Below are 20,591 nucleotides of genomic sequence, written 5' to 3'. Positions count from 1 at the left end.
GAACACTCCTGCCCCAGCCTGGTGGGAACACACAGGGTGAGAGCGGTCCTGGAACAGGAAGCTCAAGATTCCACAAGGCCTGGGAGTGAAACAGCCCACACTGCTCCACCTGCACCTAGAAATGTTTGCTGCTTCTCTGTTCCGGGGAAAACTTGAGGACAGAATAGATGCTTATCCTCCCATCAGTCTCCTTTCCCAGGAGACAGCAAGAATGAGTTATGGGATGCAACGTACCCATCCACAAATGGCATTTATCTACAAAGAAAATCTTAGGGAATTTATATTTCTTCTATAAGCACTGATCATAGTAATTAGGCACCTGGCATACTTTCATCATCTACAAAATGTAACCTGTGGTGGGAAAATTACTGGCTTTGGAGACTGGGCTTTAATTCCACCTCAGAGGCTTATAAGCTGTGTGACGTTGGTCAAGACCCTTCCTCTCTGAGCCTCGATTCCTCAAGTTAAAAAGTGGGCCATTTCATGCTGTTGATCCAAGGACATTTCTCCAACTTCATTACATCACTGTCTTTTCTACTATAAGTCTTCATGTGAGGCTGTCAAGCCACCACTGTTCCCACATCCAGGGCAGACATTACTAATCAATTACTGTTTCTTTCACCATGGAGCCCAGAGAGCTCCAAATCTCTGACATAGCCCTCTGGCACAAATCAATCAGAACTCACTGCACGATGGCTGCAAAGTTGGCCGAAATCACATCTGAGATTGGGAAGCAAAGGAGCACTTACTAGGACCCTTCACAGTTACACCGAGCTCTCCACTTCCAGCAGCTTTGGTGTCAACCTTGAAGTCTGCAGTTTCCCGGATACGAATGCCTTTAGGCTGCAGGCCTCGGCCACTGGCCCGGCAGGCGTTTGGATTGCAGGCTGCAAGCACAGTTTCAACATCAATTCAACCTTTCATTCTTTAGTCCGAGTTGAGCAAGCCAAGGTAACTTGTAGCTACCGCCAAGAAAATGTTTGCTTTGCATAAAGAGTATGGAGCAGTTCCCTGAGTCCAGGGGTCCTGTTCAAGGAGCACCCCAGGCTAGCAAATAAGGACACAACATAACTGTGTCCAGCCACAGTGCACAAGAACTGGGGAAAAGTTACTTTGGCAAAGAAAGCAGGAGACCACAGCATGGATTCGCTGGGTTCCCGGTAATGGCTGAGTCCTGGCGTTTATCCTCTCAGTGGTAAAAGAGAGGTAAGACCTAGGGCTGGACATTGTTCAAACCTCATTGCCATACTCAAGAGCCCAGTAATTAGGAAGACTGGACTTTTTCAAGTCTACTTGGAAAACACAGCACTCTGAAAACATCTGACCTGGTTCCAAATTTCGCATCAGTCATTTCTAAAAGTCTAAACATTGTCATCCTCCACAGGAAGGGCCAGAGGATAGCTCAAAAAAAGACCAGATCAACCCCACCTTAGCCAAAGCAGACAAATATTTTAGTGCTGTCTGTTACAAGGATCTTAGGATGTGGGCAGCTATAAATTCAATAATTAGCAATAAACACCACTCTTAATTTCTGGATCTAGTTAAAAAAACCTATGGTTGTTATGTCTAAAAATTAAGGACAAAGGTAGCTTCTAACATTCCCTACATAAGAGGTCCTAAAAGGGGGGGAGATACAAAGGGGAGATTAATGGGCAAAATGGCATGTTATTCCTTTCCAAATTGGACATTGCATATTCAAATATATACCAGGGGATCAGAGAATCCAGAAGACAAGAATCTCTACTCCATCCCTGCAATGTCCTCAGGTGGACAGACCCAAAGAGACATATACACTCCCTTAGAGTAGCGATGATGTTAGGTAGTTTGCGGATGAGCTTAAGTTTATGTAGTATTCCATGGGAAGTGATGTTGGTTTTCCTTTATGAAAGTGATAAAAAGCTTTTTTCTTAAAATGAAGTGGAGGAAAGTTTAATTAAAAAGAATCTAGTACAGGGAGTTTCCATTGTGACTTAGTGGTAATGAACCTAACATCCATGAGGATGCGGGTTCAATCCCTGGCCTTGCTCAGTGGGTTAAGGATCAGGTGTTGCCGTGAGCTGTGGTGTAGGTTGCAGACATGGCTCAGATCCACCATTGCTGTGGCTGTGGTGTAGGCTGCAAGCTGCAGCTCTGATTGGACACCTAGCCTCGGAACTTCCCTACACCTCGGGTGCAGCCCTAAAAAGCAAAACAAGTAAATAGAAACTAGTACAGATGATAGATGGACATGCCAGAAATGAAAAAGAAGTCCATGAGTGACAGGAAGTCAGGAAACACCATTAGAACTAAGAAAGCTGTTCAAAATTCTTTCTTGCATTATGTCAAAGGGAGTTCTGTTTCTGAATTTTTTTTTTTTTTCTTTGTCAAGGGGAGAAAATTTGGTCATACCAGAAATAAGTCACAACAGGATGACAGGACTTCCCTTGGAGGGTTTAAGTGTGTCTTTAAAAAAAAAAAAAAAAAAAAAAGCACTCATGGAAATTCTGAACATAGGCAACAGTCTCAACATCAAAAGGATAAATGCTTCATTCATATAAACACTAAATAGAACTAAAAAGTTTGAAGGAAACCACTTGGTTTTCCACCATTTTGAGATGTTTTAGAGATGTTAAAGTGTAATTAGAGAGTGGGTTTGGCGTCTGGATGGACAAAAGGCATTAACACCTGCACTGTAATTTCCTGAGGTCACAAATAGCACAGCTGACATTTGCAGGCAGCAAAAGAACTGGCAGTGGAAGCCCCACCCAACCAGCCCTTACCAAGAGAGATGCCTCTGGCCCAGTGCTTTCAACTAGGAAGCCAACAGCTTCGGGGTCCAGGCTGGCCCAGAGGCAGGATTCAGAAGAGGAAGCCAGGTCTGCAGACGCAGATGCACAGGACAGAACAGGGAAAGGCAAGTATTGGTTAGAAAAGGTAGCAGAGGGAAGGAGTCTAACACGAGAGAAAAATGCATGGTTCTTAGCTACAGAGGAAGTTTAACGGCATGGTTAAGGAGTCAACAGAGACCATGGTTCTATTGCTACTAATGCCTAGTACTCACTGATACCTTAAGTTATCTAAGCTTTAGTGTCTCCACCTGCAAAATGGGGATAAGAATGGTCCCCAGAGCACACAGGCAGGTGGTGTCATGATTAGATGCAGTTGTGCTCAGTGCCTGGCAGTCAGTAAAGGAGGCTACAGGGCACCAGCAATGCCACAGCTCTTAACCTCAGCCACAGATGACAATGCCTCAAACAGCATCAGTCCTGCATCTCTCAGTGAAGATAATGAATCCTGGTATGAGGGTTTGGAGGAAAATTAAATGAGTTAATACAAGTAAAGCACTCAGGTCACTCTGTGGCTCACAGGAAGATATTAGTATGAGTATCTTGAGGACAAAATAGATACTAGCCTGAATGTTTTCAGGATACCTCCTGCTATAAGGGGCCCTGGCAGCAAAAGGACAGGCTTGAGTTCATTGTTGGACCCTGACCACTCTCCTGGCCTCGCAGCCCAGTCACATATATGACCAGCCTTAGGCACATATGGTCAGCTCCCCTGGCACTCACCTTCCCCAACTTGCACCACAAAGGGACTCTTGGGAATGGTGTCCCCAGCAAAGGAGACCTTGATCACGTGGGGGCCAGGCTGCATGGGTTTGTACACACATCGATACACCTGGTTTCCTTTGTCTTCCACGAGTAACTCCACAGTGTTCTTCCCCTGGGGATCTTCCACCTCCACACCAATGTCACCCACGCCAGCACCTAGGAGAGAGAGAACAGTCTATGACCTCAGTCACCTTCAAGAAAGCTCCCTGCTGACGAAGACAAAAGCAAGTACAAAATGCAAACCACAACAGATGGAGAGGCCCTCAGAAGGTCCTTACCTGGACAGTAACTGTTTTCTGGTGGAGAGGAAGAGGGTCAGAGCCAGCTTTCCTTTTCTCCCACTCTCTATTTAATAATTTTACATTGAAAAGAAAGCTGACAATTCATGGAGTTCCCATCATGGCTCAGTGGGTAACGAATCCAACTAAAAACCATGAGGTTGCGGGTTTGATCCCTGGCCTCGCTCAGTGGGTTAAGGATCCGGCATTGCCATGAGCAGTGGTGTAGGTCGAAGATGCGGCTCGGATTCCGCATTGCGGTGGCTCTGGTGTAGGCCAGCGGCTACAGCTCTGATTAAACCCCTAGCCTGGGGACCTCCATATGCCATGAGGGTGGCCCTAGGAAAAAAAAAAAAAAAAAAGAAAAGAAAGCTGACAATTCAAAAATTGTGTTTTATTCATTCCTCTATATACCCCTCTCCCCAATAGGGCCTTGCATAGAATTCAGTCCAGGTGATGATTTTTTTCTTTGGGGGCGGGGGGGGAGCCCACACCTGCTGCATATGAAGTTCCCAGGCTAGGGGTTGAATCAGAGCTACAGCTGCTGGCCTCCCCCACAGTCACAGCAATGCCAGATCTGAGCTGTGTCTGTGACTTACACCACAGCTCACAGCAATGCTGGATTCTTAACCCACTGAGCAAGGCCAGGGATCAAACCAGCATTCCCGTAGATACTAGTCAGGTTAGTTTCCGCAGAGCTACAATAGGAACTCTGAGTAGATAATTCTTAAAACTGAGTTTCTTTAGAATGTTCATTTATTTAGTTAACTCAGAAATGTGTAAATAAACTGATTATTAATAATCAAAATTAAGCTTGAGTAATTTTTTTGGGGGGGGTGGGGGGCTGTGCCCATGGCATATAGAAGTTCCCTGAGATTGAACCCATGCTATAGCAGCAACCAGAGCTGCTGCAGTGACAATGCCAGATCCTTAATCCGCTACACCACCAGGGAACTCCAAGCTTGAGTGATTTTAGAGAAGAAATCAGGTTGAAAAAAAAATCTAAGAATATAATCAGCATATTTAAAAAAGCTATTTTTGTTGTTGGTTGTTCAATTTAAAAAACAAAGGTCAGGCATCCCAAACCTTATCTCAGGCTTTCAGAGAGGTGTTACCTGCCGTGTAGATGTCAAAATAGGTGGGCTTATTGGCGATGTTCCCGGAAGCTTCCAAGCCTGGGCCTTTTGCGGTGACTTTACTGGCATCCCCTTGGGCTTTGTCAACATTCACTTCAAATGGGCTCTTGGAGATGTGCTGTCCTGCAAAGAGGACTGTGACCTAGAAGTGACAAGCAGGTAAGACATCATCATTTCTCCCTACTTGGCAAGACCACCATATCAAGCTACATGAACCAACAACCTTCTCTTCTATCCTCCTGATTATACATACAAAGGTTGCTGGAAGCAGGAGCCCTGGGAAAAGGGGCCTGAACAGGACTCCTATCTGCCTTCATCAGCCACACGGCTGGGCCTGGGACATCATGTCTTTAGCAAACTAAAAACACTTACATCAGACATGCCTAAATTAGTCCTTATAGTAGGATACACGCAAATATACCTATACTATACTTGAATCTCTAAGACAATGGACCCTTTAAGCAACTACAGATAGGACCACTGCTCCCTGCTCCCCGAATATAATGCACAGTTCAGGATTTCAAATCTAGAGTCAAAATACTTTTCAAGAGACCAGGATCACTCTCAGATACATGGATTTGAGATACAGTACAGATTTCCATCTAAAATATGAGTTGGAGTTCTCATCTTTTAAATTTGAGGGATACTAGGTTGGCCTTCATATGAATGGAATAAATTAATTGCATAATAAATTAATGCCCCATTCAAGATATTTTTTCTCAAATTCATGAAGTTCTAAGAGTATAACAGAAATCAATGGCCATAGTTCCAAGTGAAATCTCTAGAGCCTAAGGTGGTATGTATGGTCTAGGTCCCAAAGTCTTGGCTTGGTACACAGGGACTGGCCTGTGTGTGCTATTAAAAGCACACTCCTGGATCACCCAGCTCTCCTGCAGGACCCCCTTAGCTCTCATCCTCCAAGCCAGTCAGGCACCAACTCTAATGGAACTCAACATATTCCTGAGACAAAGGACCTGCAAGCTGGAGGAAGCCCACCATTTCTTCAGTTGCAGGAATGGGCCATTGGTCTCCACTAGAGTCAACTGGCCTTCTCTGTACTCAGGCTTCAATACTGACAGATCCCCTGAAGTGCCTTGAAGAGGGATACTTAAGGAAGCATTAAAGACAAAGAGCTCATAGCTTAATACCTACGTTCCCAGCATGTAGCTTATAGCTATCAGTTACCTAAGTGGAGTCAGAAAAATCTTAGGATGTGGCAAAGAATTTAGTGGAATTCAATCTCTATGTAGTAGCTGATGTCCCAAGTCTGACTGATAGAGATCCCAAATTTTCTAAAATGCGCCTGGATACTTTTATAAACAGAAAGGAAAATTAGAAGTTAAGTAAACCATTCTCCTTCCTAAGCTGTCTTTCTTCCACACACATGGAAGCAAGCCCAGAAGAGCAGTCCAAGCAAGGAAGGTCATGACACCTCATCTTACTTTGTGCAGTCCGGTGACCTTGGGCAGATACTCCACAGAGTATGTCTTGTTCTTGTCGCTATCGGGGGTCACGTGTGCCTAGGAAAGAAGGTGAGTGACAATCAGAGAAGGCACCGGGTGTGAGTAAAGGCAGGCTATGCTAGCTAAGATCCTGCAGCGGGGTGCCAGGCGAGGAACTTGCCCTGGCTATTTTCCATCCCACCACCCCTACAGACCACCCCAGGAGAAAAGCAGCCTGAAGTCACAGAAACAAAATCACATAGCACAGAGATATAACCAAGTCAAGACTCTCCACTGTCTCAGGGCTGAAACTTTCTAGTTGGGAGAGACTATGAAGCAAGTAACGTGAACTTTTATTGGCCCAGTCGTTATTAAGAGCTTATGAAATACCAGGCCCCATGTCAGGTTCCAAAAGTAAAACAAAATCAGGCACAATTCCTGCCCAAATGGGAGAAACAGACAATATGCTGGTAAACTTAGAACCTCGATGGTGCTAAGCACTAGGAACGAAATATAGCCACTAGGAACGAAATATAGCCCCAAGAAGACAAGTAGACAGAAGAAACATTACTTGCAAAGGCCCTGAGGGAGGAACCAGAGGATGCTCAGCATGAGAAGAGTAGGGAATCAGTATCATTACTGTACTGCATTCTATCAGTATTGTTAGTCTATCGGTAATTATATTGTTACTGTTCTTATGGCCATCGGTATCTAAAACCTCAACTAACCAGGTTTTTAGCTAAATCCAAATTATCCATTATTTGATTAAAGATTGTGCCTTGGGTATCAATTTACATGATTTTTCAAGACATAATAGCCCTTGGGCAAGTTACTTTAACCGCTCTAAGCCTCAGGATCCCTTTTGGAAAAAAAAAGTTTTTGTGGTGAGCTTTCATGAGGAAGATGGAGGCACAGTCCCTGTCACAAGCCCCAAAAGGTCCATAGGATGCTAATCAAGGAGGCAACATCCTCCAAGGTACCTCCTCTTTGTTCCCTTCGGGGTCCTCAACAAACACCATAACGTCTCCTTGCCCCGCGCTGATGGTGTCCACAGTGAATTTGGCCGGCTGCTTCACCATGTTTCCAGTGGGCTCGATTCCTGTCACAGGTTTACAAATGCACATTACAAGCTGGCCTGACACAGGCCAATCCCCACCATGTCTCCTTTGGGGAACTGAGAGATGGAACCCAGCCCTGTAGCTGCCATATGGGAGACAGGGACAGACTGCAGTGAGAAGGATGATCAAACACATCAAAACCCATAATGCTGTCCTTGTTACTTAAAGCCAGTAGCCGATTCTGAAATATGCAGAGCAATTCATTCAGAAGCCTATACAATTGTGAAAATTATGAAACTAGCAGTAGGGTTTGCCTTGAGGGAAGTGACACAGGGGAAGACAAATGAAGTGTGGCTCTTTTTTTAAAAAGACCATTTCCTTGAGTTCCTGTTGTGGCGCAGTGGTTAACAAATCTGACTAGGAACCATGAGGTTGCAGGTTCGATCCCTGGCCTTGCTCAGTGGGTTAAGGACCCAGCATTACTGAGAGCTGTAGTGAAGGTTGCAGACACAGCTTGGATGCTGCGTTGCTGTGGCTCTGGCGTATGCTGGCGGCTACAGCTCCGATTAGACCTGGGAACCTCCATATGCCATGGGAGTGGCCCTAGAAAAGGCAAAGATACAAAAAAAAAAAAAAAGACCATTTCCTATTACTTGAATGTTTTTAAGTTGCATTTGATTAGATTATTATTTTTATCAGTTAAACTTTTAATTGAGACGACTGACCCAATTGAGACAGATTCATATGCAAGTGTAATAAATAATAACACCCTCTAGAAGTTCCTGTTGTGGCGCAGTGTGTTAAGAATCCCACTACAGCAACTCAGGTTGCTGAGGAGGCACAGGTTCCATTCCCAGCCTGGGGCAGTGAGTTAAAAGATCCAGTGTTGCTGCAGCAGTGACTCCACAGCTCAGATTCAATCCCTGGCCCAGGAAATTTCATATGCTGCAGATGCAGCCATAAAATAAAAATTAAAAACAAACAAAAAACTGCTATTGTTCCTCAGATGGTTACATCATACAAAACTCTAGTGCAACATCACAACAAGGATACTAACTTGACATCGTCAAGATACAGAACACTTCCATCCCATGGGGAACCCTCGTGTTGCCCTTGTATAACTATCTCCTTTGTAACCCCTCCCACTACTAATCTGTTCTTCATCTCTGTAATTTTATCGTTTCTCAAAGGTCGTACAACTGGAATTACACATTATGTAAAATTTGGGGATTAGCTTTCTCTACTTAGCATCATTTTCTGTAGTTTCATCCAGGTTGCTGTCTGTATCAATACCCTGTTCTTTTTATCACTGAGTAATATTTCAAGATATGAATGCACCACTGTCTGTTTAACTATTCACCCAAGGAAGAACATCTAAGTTGTTTCTAGTTATCTATTACTGATAAGTTTGCTATAAACATTCATGCATAGAGTTGTGTGTGAACATAAGTTTTCAACCCTCTGGATAAATGTCAAAGAGTGCAACTGCTGGGTCGTATAGTAGTTGTGTGTTTAGGTTTTTTTAACACTGCCAAACTGTATTCTAGAGTGGCTATACCATTTTACAGCCCCACCAGCAATGTATGAGTGATCCAGATTCAATTTCTCTGGATCCTTGCCATCATTTAGTGTATGGCTACTTACTATTTTAGCCCTTCCTATAAGTGTGCAGTAGTTTTATTTGGCACTTTTCTTGCGGCCAATGACATTAAACATCTTTTCATGTGCTTCTTTGCCATTTGCATATTTTCTTCATGAAATGTCTGTTCTTATCTCTTGCCCATTTTCAAATTGGATTGTGTGGTTATTTTTAGTTTTTAGGTTTTCTAAAAATTGAGTTTTGAGGGGTCTTTATAAATTCTAAATACTAGTGCTTTGCTGAATATGTGGTTTCAAAATATTTTTGCTCAGTTTTTACCTAGTTTTTCTACCTCTTAACTGCAAAAGGTTTGAAATGGTGAAAAAAGTTTTTTGTTTTTTTCTTTATTAAGTAAAATCCAGTCCCCTGGGGCCCATGGTCTAAGCAACATTTTGAGTTGTTTGAGATGGTGTCTAGGTAGCCAGTAGGGCAGAAGCTAGTCTCACAAAAGTGGGGTGACCCAAGGGTGAGAGAGAACCCTTAATAGCACACACAATCCAATGCTTGTGTTCTACACCAAGACCTCAGAATGTAGACCATACTCTTACACGTTTTTTTTTAATCTTTGATGAGGTCCAATTCATCATTTTTTTCCTTTTACGGATCATGTTTTCAGTGTCGAGTCTAGGAATTCTTTGCCTAGTCCTAGATCCTGAAGATTTTCTTCTACACCTTTTTCTGAAAGTTTTATAGTTCTATGGTTTCCACTGAAGTCTGCGATACATTTTGAGTTAATTTTTACAAGAAGTTTGAGACAGAGGCCAAGGTTCATTTTCTCTGCCTCTGGATGTTCAATTGCTTTTGAAAAGCTCTCTTCCCTGCAGTGAATTGCTTCTGTGCCTCTGTCAAGAATCAGTTGTGATTATTTGTGTGGGTCTCTTTCTGGGTGCTCAATTCTGTTCCATTGACCTGTGTATCTGAAATAACAGTCTTGAAATCAGATAGACTGATTCCTACATTATTGTCCATTATCAAAATAGCTTTCCTTACTATAATTCCTTTGTCTTTCCATATACTTTTTAAAATTATAGCTTTTTCCTATCTATTAAAAAAATCTTGTGGGGATTTTAATAGCAATGGGTTAAACAAATATAAAGGGAGTTCCTGTCGTGGCTCAGAGGAAAAAAATCTGACTAGCATCCATGAGGACATAGGTTTGATCCTTGGCCTCTCTCAGTGGGTTAAGGATCCAGTGTTGCTGTGAGCTATGGTGTAGATTGCAGATGCAGCTTAGATCCTGCATTCCTGTGGCTGTAGTACAAGCCAGGGACTCCAGCTCTGATTTGTCCCCTAGCCTAGGAACCTCCATATGCCATGGGAGTGGTCATAAAAAGACAAAAAAACAAAAATAAAAACCAATATGAAGATTTGGGGAGAAATGACATTGTCACTGTAACTTTTTCAACCCATAGAAAGTATGTCTCTCCATTTATTTAGGTCTTTGATTTCTTTTTTTTGTTTGTTTTGTTTTTTGTTTTGTTTTGTTTTTTTGGTCTTTTTGCCTTTTCTAGGGCCACTCTCACGGCATATGGAGGTTCCCAGGCTAGGGGTCTAATAAGAGCTGTAGCCGCCGGCCTGCGCCAGAGCCACAGCAACGTGGGATCCGAGCCATGTCTGCGACCTACACCACAGCTCACGGCAACGATGGATCCTTAATCCACTAAGCAAGGCCAGGGATTGAACCTGCAACCTCATGGTTCCTAGTCAGATTCGTTAACCACTGCACCACGACCGGGTGGTCTTTGACTGCATCAAAGACCGGGAACTCCGGTCTTTGATTTCTTCATCAGTGTTTTTGTCATTTTCAGCATAGAATTCTTAGCATGTTTTATTATATTGACACCAATTTCTCAATTTTTTGAGCAAATGTAAATGGAAGGGTATTTTTAATTTCACTGTCCTCATGTTCATTCTGGTAGACAGAAATACAAATGATTTTTACATGGTGATTCCTGTGACTGCTGAATTCAATTATTCAAAGAGAGGGTTTTTTTTGTTTTGTTTTGTTTTTTAAGATTCTTTACAGTTTTCTACATAGACCATCATGTCACCTACATAGGTACAGTTTTTATTTCTTACTTTTCCATATATGTCTTTTATTTCTTTTTCTTGCCTGACTATACTGGCTAAAATTTGCATCACGTTGAAAAACAGTGGTGCAAATGGGTATCTTTGCCTTGTTTTGAATTTTAGGGAACATACAGTCTTCTTTTTAATTTTTTTTTTGCTGAGCCCACGGCATGTGGAAGTTCCTGGGGTAGGGAATGAACCCATGTCATAGCAGCGACCAGAGTTACACCAGTGACAAGGGCAGATCCTTAACCTGCTGTACCACCAGGGGAACTCCCTCAGTCTTCCACTATTAATTAGGTTAGTTGTAGATTCTTTGTGGTAGTTACTCTATTTCACGTTGAGGAAGTTCTCCTCTAGTCCTCTTTTTCTGAATTCTTATCATGGATGGCCACTGAATTTTGTCAAGTGTTTTTCCTGTGTCAATTGACATGATCATGTGATCTTCTTCAGTCAAGAAATACGTTGACTGCTTCTTTAATAGTAAGCCAGCCTTGCGTTCTTAAAATAAATCTTACTTGGTCACGATACATAATTCTTTTTATATTTTGCTGAATTTTATTTGCTTGTATAATGGCTAAGGACTTTTACGTCTATATTCATGATGGATACTGGTCTGCAGTTTCTTTTTTTGGCATTGTCGTTATCTGGTTTTGTTATTAGAGCAAAACTAGGTTCATAAAACAAACTGGGAAGTGTTCCCTTTTCATATTTTCTGGAAGACATCATGTAGATTTGGTGTTAATGCTTCTTTAGATGTATGATAGAATTCTCCAGTGAAATTATCTGGGCCCCAGATTTTCTTTTCCAAGAGCTTTTAAATTACAAATTGTATTTAATGGTTAAAGGACCTTTCAGGCTATCTAGCTCCTCTTAGCTGAATTTTGATAGTTTGTGTTTTTTGAGGAAAGTCTATTAAACCTACCCATATTTTGCGTATCATGTTCTTTCTTTCCGTTAATCCGAAATTCCCCCTTTCATTGTCTCCCATCTGTCCAGAGGATTGCCTTTACCAATTCTTTTAGGGTAGATGTGCTTATGACAAATTCTTTTCATTTTCCCTTACCTGAGAATGTCTTGATCTTCTCTTTACTCCTGAAGGATATTATCCCTGGATATAGCATTCTGGCCTGAAAATTCTCTTCTTTCAGCACCTGGAAAATGTGGTCCCACTTCCTTCTGGCCTCTATGATTTTTGATGAGAAATCTGTCTTGCTATTTCTCTCCCATAGGTATGGTGTCATTTCTCTCTCACTGTCTTCCAGTTTTTACGGTCTAGTTTCTTGAAGTCTGCCTAAGACATGGCTTGGTGTACACTTTGTGTATGTGTCCTTATGCTGCTTGGGTTTAGTTCAGCTTCTTGAATCTTTAGGTTTATGGTTATTTGTTTGTTTTTGCACAACTTAGGAAGTCTTCAGCCATTATTTTTTTGAGCATTTTTTCAGCCCTGCTCTCTTTTCATTCTCCTTCTAGGTCTCCCTATGTTGCTTTCTTGTTGTTGTTGTTATTGTTTGTTTTGTCTTTTTGCCTTTTCTAGGGCCGCTCCCACGGCATATGGAGGTTCCCAGGCTAGGGGTTTAATCAGAGCTGTAGCCACCGGCCTATGCCAGAGCCACAGCAACGCGGGATCCAAGCCACATCTGCTACCTACACCACAGTTCACGGCAACGTCAGATCCTTAACCCACTGAGCAAGGCCAGGGATTGAACCCGCAACCTCAAGGTTCCTAGTTGGATTCGTTAACCACCGAGCCATGACGGGAACTCCTAGGTCTCCTATGATATGAATGTTAGATGTTCTGTTGTCGTTCCCCAGGCTCCTGAGGCTCTGTTCATTTTTTTCAGTCTACTTTGTCACTCAGAATGATTTTTACTGTTCTACCTTTTACTTCACTGATTCTTTTCTCTGTCCTTCCATTCTGCTACTGACCTCATTCATTGAGTTTTTATTTCAGTTTCTGTATTTTTCAGTTCTAAAAGTGCCCTTTGGTTCTCCTTTATTATCTTCTATTTCTTTGTTTCAAATGTACTTGTAATTATTTGTTGAAGCCTTTTTATAATACGTGCCTTAAAGTCTTTGTTTGTTTTTGGCTATGCCTGTGGCATGTGGAAGTTCCTGAGCCAGAAAGAGAACCCATGCCACAGCAGCAACCCAAGCCACAGCAGTGACAATGCAGGATCTTTAACCCATTGAGCCACCAAAGAACTCCAATAGGCACCTTAAAATCTTCATCAAATAGTTCTATCATCTTAATGTGGGCATCAGCAGATTGCCTTTTTTCATCCAGTTTGAGATATTCCTGGTTCTTGGTACAATAAGTGATTTTTTGATTGAAACCTGGATATTCTGAGTTATTGTGTTATGAGACTCTGGGTCTTATTTAAACTTTGTTTTAGTGGCCTTTTTATAATACTGCTCCAGCAAGGGAAGAGAGGGTGCATGCCTTGTTACCACCACTGGGGGAAGATGTCCAGGTTCCTGGGTCAACCTCCACCCGGAGGGGGCTCCATCAGCAGGTATAGAGGATTACTGGTTACTGGTGGGTGGAAGTGGGAGTTCTAGCTCCCACTGGACCTCCAGTGGCAGCTGGAAGGCTAGGGGTGCCTCATTATTACCCTCGAGTGGCCTCTGACATCACTATAGGGAGAGTGGCCCCCTTATCTGCAGGGAAAGTCTGGGCTCCCCACTTGGCCTTTGCTGGTGTCAGTAGGGGTTGGAGGCCACAGTTTATTCTGTGGCACTTGGCTGGAGTATAATAGCTATTGTTTAAAAGTGTTCTGTCTTGCTTGCTAGGCTGCCCTTTCCTGCTCTTTCAAGCAGAGAGAGCAGGTGTTTGTTGAGGCTTTTTGTGCTTGTATCCATGGGAGTTCCCAAGTCATTAGCTTATTCAGCTCCAGGCCTGGGATATAAGAAGCAAAAGAAAACCCAAGGAACTCACTACTGTGTCAGTCTGTGGTTCCAAGGTCCCTAGCTGTTTTGCCTTATTCTCTGTCCAAGTCTCCCTACGTTTGTCCTGTAGAAAATGCCCAGGGATTTTAGTTGTGCTTACCAGGAAGAATTAAGAAAAATACTTCTACTCCTTCTTCCCATAAGTATTACATATTTTTAAGTTTTTTTTTTTTTAATTATAGAGAATTTTCAATGTATACAGACATAGAGTAAAATGAATCTTGTATACCTATCACTCAGCCTCAACAACTATCAACTCCCAGCCAGTCTTGGTTCACACCTTCACTCCCACCTCTTCCCTTCTCCTGTATTATTTTGATACAAATCCTAGTCCTAACATTTTTCATCCACAAACATTCACTATGTATCTTTAAAAGACATTTATAGAATATCCACATCAAAACAAAGTCACATCAAAAAAATTAAAGACAATTCCTTAGTATCATCAAATATTCAGTGTTCAAATTCCTAATTATAAGTGCCATGAATTTTTTAAAACAGTTTAAAAAGGATCCCATAAGGTTCACATATTACAACTAGTTCCTAAGCCTCTTAAATCTCATTCACTCTCTACATTTCTCTCCATCTCTTCTTTGCCACTTATCTGTTGAAGACATTGAGTCATTTGTTACTCCTTCTGGATTTGTATTAGTTTTCCAATAAATAACAGAGTTTATTGGCTATAGATTGTTATATAACAAGATAACATTCACAATCTGCTAGGTAAGAAATGCAAAATGAAGAAAATACAGTTTGAACTCATCTCAGCATTAAAAAAAAAAAAAGGCTGGAAAGAAACACCTCAGACTTTGAAGGAAGGAATGAGACTAGCAGATGGGAAGGAAGGTGTTCAATTTTTATTTTCTACATTTTTCTTTTGCTTAAAATTTTTATCATGATTGGGTCACTAAACAAATTTAACCCTGCACTTTAAATGTTTATTAATACTCTCTCCATCTGACTCCAAGAGCCTGAGAAACGACTTACCCTGCAGCCTATCCAAGGCCCAGGATGGGGCTCATCTACCCTGGCTGACCATGGTTAATTAAGGGGCCAAACCACATCCAGCACCTTGTAAACTTGCTCAGAGCTAACGCAGGGAAACAATGGTCTCTAGGATTACTCAGAACGAAGGGTGCTGAGAGCCTGCTATGCAACGAATGCTTCATACGGAACATATGTTTTCTATTTAGTTCATGGCTGCATGTTTTCAACATCCCTAACCCAGCGAGGGAGCCCACCACAAAGACCTGTTTGTGGCTGCCGGTGTACCTCACCCCACCCCTCACTCCTTTCAGTGAATGGATCTCAGTGAACTAGCAACTAGAAGATGAAACGTTTCTACGCCTTGGTTCTGTTGGCAGAAATAAAGCAATGTGGCCACACAGGAGAGAGCAAATTGTCCCTCCCCTTTGTCTCTTCCTGAGCCAAAGATGATATCTAAGGTTCTGCCCATGTGGCCTCATGTGTGGCCTGTTGCCTACAATGACCATTTTCTCTTCCTACTTAAAAAGGAAAAAAAAAAAATTAAACACAGAAGAACTATACTACCAAGCAATTTCACTTCTAGAAATATACACAAAGAATTGAAAGCAAAGATTCAGATACTTATATATTCATGTTCACCACAGCATTATTCACACTACCTAAAAGGCAAAAACAACCCAAGGGTCCACTGACCCAAGAATGGATAAACGACATGTGGTTTACACATAGAGTATCAGTCGGCTTTAAAAAGGAAAGAAATGTTGATATACGTACCAACATGGATGAGCCTTGAAAACACTATGCTACATGAAGTAAGCCAAATACAAAACAGCAGATATTGTATGATTCCACTTTAATCAAGTACCCCGAATAGGCAAATTCAGAGGCAAAATACAACAGTGCTTCCCAGAGGCAGGGGAGGGGTGGGGTGGGTGAGAATGGAGAGTTATTGTTTAATGGGTACAAGGTTTCAGTTTAGGAAGATACAATGTTTGTACAACACAGTGAATGTCCTTAATGACACTGATAGTCCACTTAAAAATGGTTACATTAGTGAATGTTGTGTTATGTGTATTCTACCTTAACATAATAATGCAAAAATCCATACATATGCATACATGTTTGTGTGTGTGTGTGTGTGTACATGTTTCCTCCCTAAGTACATAACACAGAAGCAGAAGGAGGAAATGGCAATGACTAGACACATTCCTTAACTGCTGCAAGTCACATTTTCTAGAAAACAGCATTGTGAAAGGAAACTGTTTCACATTAACAATGGGGAAACTGGACAGCCAGTGATAAGGTTATTGCAAACCAGCATTTTATGTCTTGATTAGATTCAATCCATTTGACCAATTCTGTTGACAAGAGATTTGGCTGTTTGCAGCTTTTTTTGCCATTAAGGAAGCATGGTCTTTAAAATCAGAGATCCCTGGAGTTCGCATCCCTGGCCTTCGAGTTCGATCCCTGGCCTCGCTCAGTGGGTTAAGGATCCGGCATTGCTGTGAGCTGTGGTGTAGGTTGCAGACTCGGCTTGGATCTGGTGTTGCTGTGGCTGTGGTGTAGGCCGGCGGCTACAGCTCCGATTGGACCCCTAGCCTGGGGACTTCCATATGCCTCAGGTGCGGCCCTCAAAAAGACAAAAAATAAAAAACAAAATAAAATCAGAGATCCCTTATTCCAACTACCATCTTTGGTTATAGCTAAGAGAAAGCACTTTCAAAGCAAGCATGGACATGGACCGGCCAACCTTCAACTGACTGCATATGGAAGGAGGGAGTGGGCTTCAAACAAAACCCCCAGTTTCCATATAAAACAAACAATTGCACAGACCCAGCTTCATTGCCAAAAGGACCTCAAATGGCAAGTGAGTTTATTTCAGAACTCACTGTCCTCTGATCTAAATGATGATGAGAGGGACCCTGGCACTGATGCTGAGAACAGCATATGGTCAGAACCACTACCCTGGTCGTGTGTCATCTTAAGACTAAGCTGATGCCAAGTAGGGCGATGCTATTTTCAAAGAGAAGGAGCAGATGGGACATGCTATAAGACAAGTGCTCTGGATCTTCAGAAAGTCAATGTCATTAAAAAAAATAAGAAGAAAGTTGGGGGGGGAATTATCCTGGATTAAGAGTCTAAAGAGAAATAATAAGCAGATGTGATGACTCTTAATCAGATCTTGGTTTGTCAAACAAAACTGTAAGAGACAATTTTAGAACAATAGGGAAATTTGAATACAAACTGGATATAAGTTGTTATGAAATTACTGTTAATTTTCTTATGTGTAATAATGAATATTACAGCTACAAAAGAGGATGTCTTAGTCTTAGGAGAGGCCTGCTGATGTATTGAGGAGTGAAATGTCACCATGTCTGCAATTTATTTTCAAATAATACAACGATCACGCACACACGTGCACACGCAGGCAAGAGAAAACATCAGAATGATAAGAACTATGATTCTAGGAGAGAATATACAAGATATGTTTTGTGTGTGAATGTTATCACAGTTGTAACCATGAAAATGAATAAATAAAACATATTCCTTCCCCTCCTCATAGAGAAAAGAGTAAATTGTATCTTGTTGCGCTAATCTTAACCAGAAACCACAGTGGGCTGAAATGCAACTATTCTCCTTAAAAAAGCTCATGTGGGAGTTCCCGTCGTGGCGTAGTGGTTGACGAATCCAACTAGGAACCATGAGGTTGCGGGTTCGGTCCCTGCCCTTGCTCAGTGGGTTAATGATCCGGCGTTGCCGTGAGCTGTGGTGTAGGTTGCAGACGCGGCTTGGATCCTGCGTTGCTGTGGCTCTGGCGTAGGCCAGTGGCTACAGCTCCGATTCAACCCCTAGCCTGGGAACCTCCATATGCCACGGGAGCGGCCCAAGAAATAGCAACAACAACAACAACAACAACAACAAAAAGACAAAAAAAAAAAAAAAAAGCTCATGTGCCTAAAGTCAGGTGCCAACCAGAAAAACAAGGTCCTCAAAATGCTTTGACCCACTGTAATGTTCTGAGCTGTCTCCTGGCAATTGGTGGTGATATCATAAACAGGATGTCTTAGCAAGGAAGTATCGGCCAGGAGTTAACAATAGCTCCTATTCCATCTGGAAATCTGAGGCCGCTTTGGCATATCCAAAGGAGACATAAATCAGCAGCTCCTAGACCCAGGCTCCTGCCCCTACCCCACTGTGGTAATTTGAGGACCCCCTCCCTCCACCTGACCCCACCACCACCCTATGGATTGGGCCTCTGATTCCTCATCTGAAAAATGGGAACAACAGTCCTTTCTTCATCCCAGGCTTACTGCACCCAAATCACAAAGCAACAAACTCATCCGTCTCCATCACATTAAGGCAGCAGCGTTTCTGAAAGCCAAGATTCACAAGGCAGAAAATGATGGTCATCAATAAATGGAACTTTAGGTAAAAACACATGTGACAAAAGAGGCCTGGGGCACCTTAAGGATTAAGTCTATACACTCTAGATTCTGAATAACCTCTAAGATCAGGGGACAAACCTCAAATCCAACACAGCCAGTGCTTACCTCTGCCATAGGCCCTGGCCTTCTTGGGGTTGAGTTTGGGTTTAAGAGGAGCCCCTGGCTTGAGCTTGGCTTTGGGGAACTGGGACAGGTAAGTCATCACCGAGTGCTCATCTACATCTGGGTGAATAATTTCTTCAGGAGTGATGACCTAGAACAATGACAAGATAGATGAATACCTGGAACAAATCACTTTGTAATTACTGAAGTTTTTGCAAACATCTCCTAAACCAAACAGAAATTGAGTCAGTCTCTCAGTAAACTACATTAAACTAGCATGTCAAAATCAGTTTTGTTTTTTAAAACTTTTAGGAGTTCCCATCGTGGCACAGCAGAAATGAATTCAACTAGGAACCATGAGGTTGTGGGTTTGATCCCTGGCCTCGCTCAGTGGGTTAAGGATCCAGCATTGCCGTGAGCTGTGGTGTAGGTCGCAGATGTGACTCGGATCTGGCGTTGCTGTGGCTCTGGCGTAGGCCAGCAGCTGTAGCTCTGATTAGGCTCCTAGCCTGGGAACCTCCATATGCCGTGGGTGTGGCCATCAAAAGACAAAAGACAAAAAAAAGACCAAAAACAAAAAAAAAAACAAAAAAAAACGAAAAAACAACTTTTAGAGGTGTGACTGTTCCATTTGGAAGCTGAGGACCTTCTCCAGACAATTCTGTGCACAAGTTCTAGCGGTTCATATGTACCCTCCTGATAAAAAAAGGCCACTCACTCCCCTTTCCAGAAAGGATAAGTTCTATCACATGAGGAGAGAGAAGAAACAAGTACACATGGGATTGGAGCATATTACAAAAAAGTGCATAGGTCAACTGGCCTTTTTCTTTGCTCATTCATCCATTGCCTGCATTTCTGTTAATTCAGCTACTAGTTTAAAGGGGGGGCAGTAAGAGTTCTCTTGTGGCTCAGTGGGTTAAGGATGCAGCATTGTCACTTCAGCAGCTTGGGGCACTGCTGTGGTACAGGTTCAACCCCTGGCTGGGGAACATCCTCATGCCACGGATGCAGCGAAAAATCAAATAGAGAGATAATGCAATGACATATTAGTTATATGATCTTATAATAGACTGAAGGTTTATGTCCTCCCCAAATTCATACCTTAAAGCCCTAGCCCTTGGTGTGATGGTATTAGGAGGTGGGGCCTTTGGGAAGTAAGTAGGTTTAGACGAGATCATGAGGGTGGAGCTCCCCTAATGGGATTGGTGCCTTTATAAGAGGAAGACCAGAGCTCATTCTCCACCACTTCCTTCCTGCAAGCCAGGAAGAGAGCCCTCGCCAAAAAGTGAATTTCCTGACACCTTGATCTTGGACTTACCAGTCTTCAGAAGTGAGAAATATATGTCGGTTGTTTAAGCCACATGGTCCATGGCATTGTTACAGCAGCTTGAGCTAAGAGAGGTTTCATATTAAAAGCCATTTATAACCTAAGAAGATGAAAATTTTCTCCTAACATTCAGCTTAGGAACAAGATTAGACCCATGCTGGACAGGTGGCCTCTCTGAAGGTGTCACAGCCCCAGTTGTACCACTTGACCCAACCCTAAACAGCACAAAAACTTCTCCTGTTCCCAATAAGAGGCAAGCCATACCTCTTCAGCTGAACAGAAGGCTCATGAACCGGGTCAGTCAAAAGCAGATGGACGACATATATACCCCGCTTCCCTCACTCCACGGTTTAAAAAACAAAACAAAACACCACCAGCAAACATTCTGATGATTAGCCCGCAGCAACAAAATAGCTCTCTGGGTTTGTACAGTTGCTTCCAATACGTTCCGTAAAATGGATGTGCATTGATTTAGCATTTCTTTTAGCCAGCTCCTTCAACAGCTTTACACAGTGCCAACATCACATGAACATCAAATGGAGATGGTTTTAGGTTTAAGGAGATGAA

At 42.5% G+C, this 20,591-nt stretch overlaps 1 protein-coding gene across 6 annotated transcripts in view; it reads right to left on the bottom strand.

Annotated features, from left to right (window-relative positions):
- FLNB (filamin B) overlaps positions 1 to 20,591 on the bottom strand; it is a 150,699-nt gene that overhangs the window by 67,660 nt on the left and 62,448 nt on the right. For all 6 annotated transcript variants that reach the window (XR_007134493.1, XM_047777889.1, XM_047777847.1 and 3 more), the window contains exons 4-9: positions 18,701 to 18,848; positions 7,427 to 7,545; positions 6,447 to 6,524; positions 4,984 to 5,146; positions 3,549 to 3,746; positions 750 to 887 (exon numbers count right to left, since the gene is read on the bottom strand). Coding sequence is in view for 5 of the 6 variants with exons in the window: in XM_047777889.1 (XP_047633845.1) it covers positions 750 to 887; positions 3,549 to 3,746; positions 4,984 to 5,146; positions 6,447 to 6,524; positions 7,427 to 7,545; positions 18,701 to 18,848 (844 nt within the window). In the remaining variant the exon portion in view is untranslated. The remainder of the gene's footprint in view (positions 1 to 749; positions 888 to 3,548; positions 3,747 to 4,983; positions 5,147 to 6,446; positions 6,525 to 7,426; positions 7,546 to 18,700; positions 18,849 to 20,591) is intronic.

Source organism: Phacochoerus africanus, chromosome 1, assembly GCF_016906955.1.
Source record: "Phacochoerus africanus isolate WHEZ1 chromosome 1, ROS_Pafr_v1, whole genome shotgun sequence".
NCBI lineage: Eukaryota > Metazoa > Chordata > Mammalia > Artiodactyla > Suidae > Phacochoerus > Phacochoerus africanus.
This window is presented reverse-complemented; position numbering and strand designations above follow the sequence as displayed.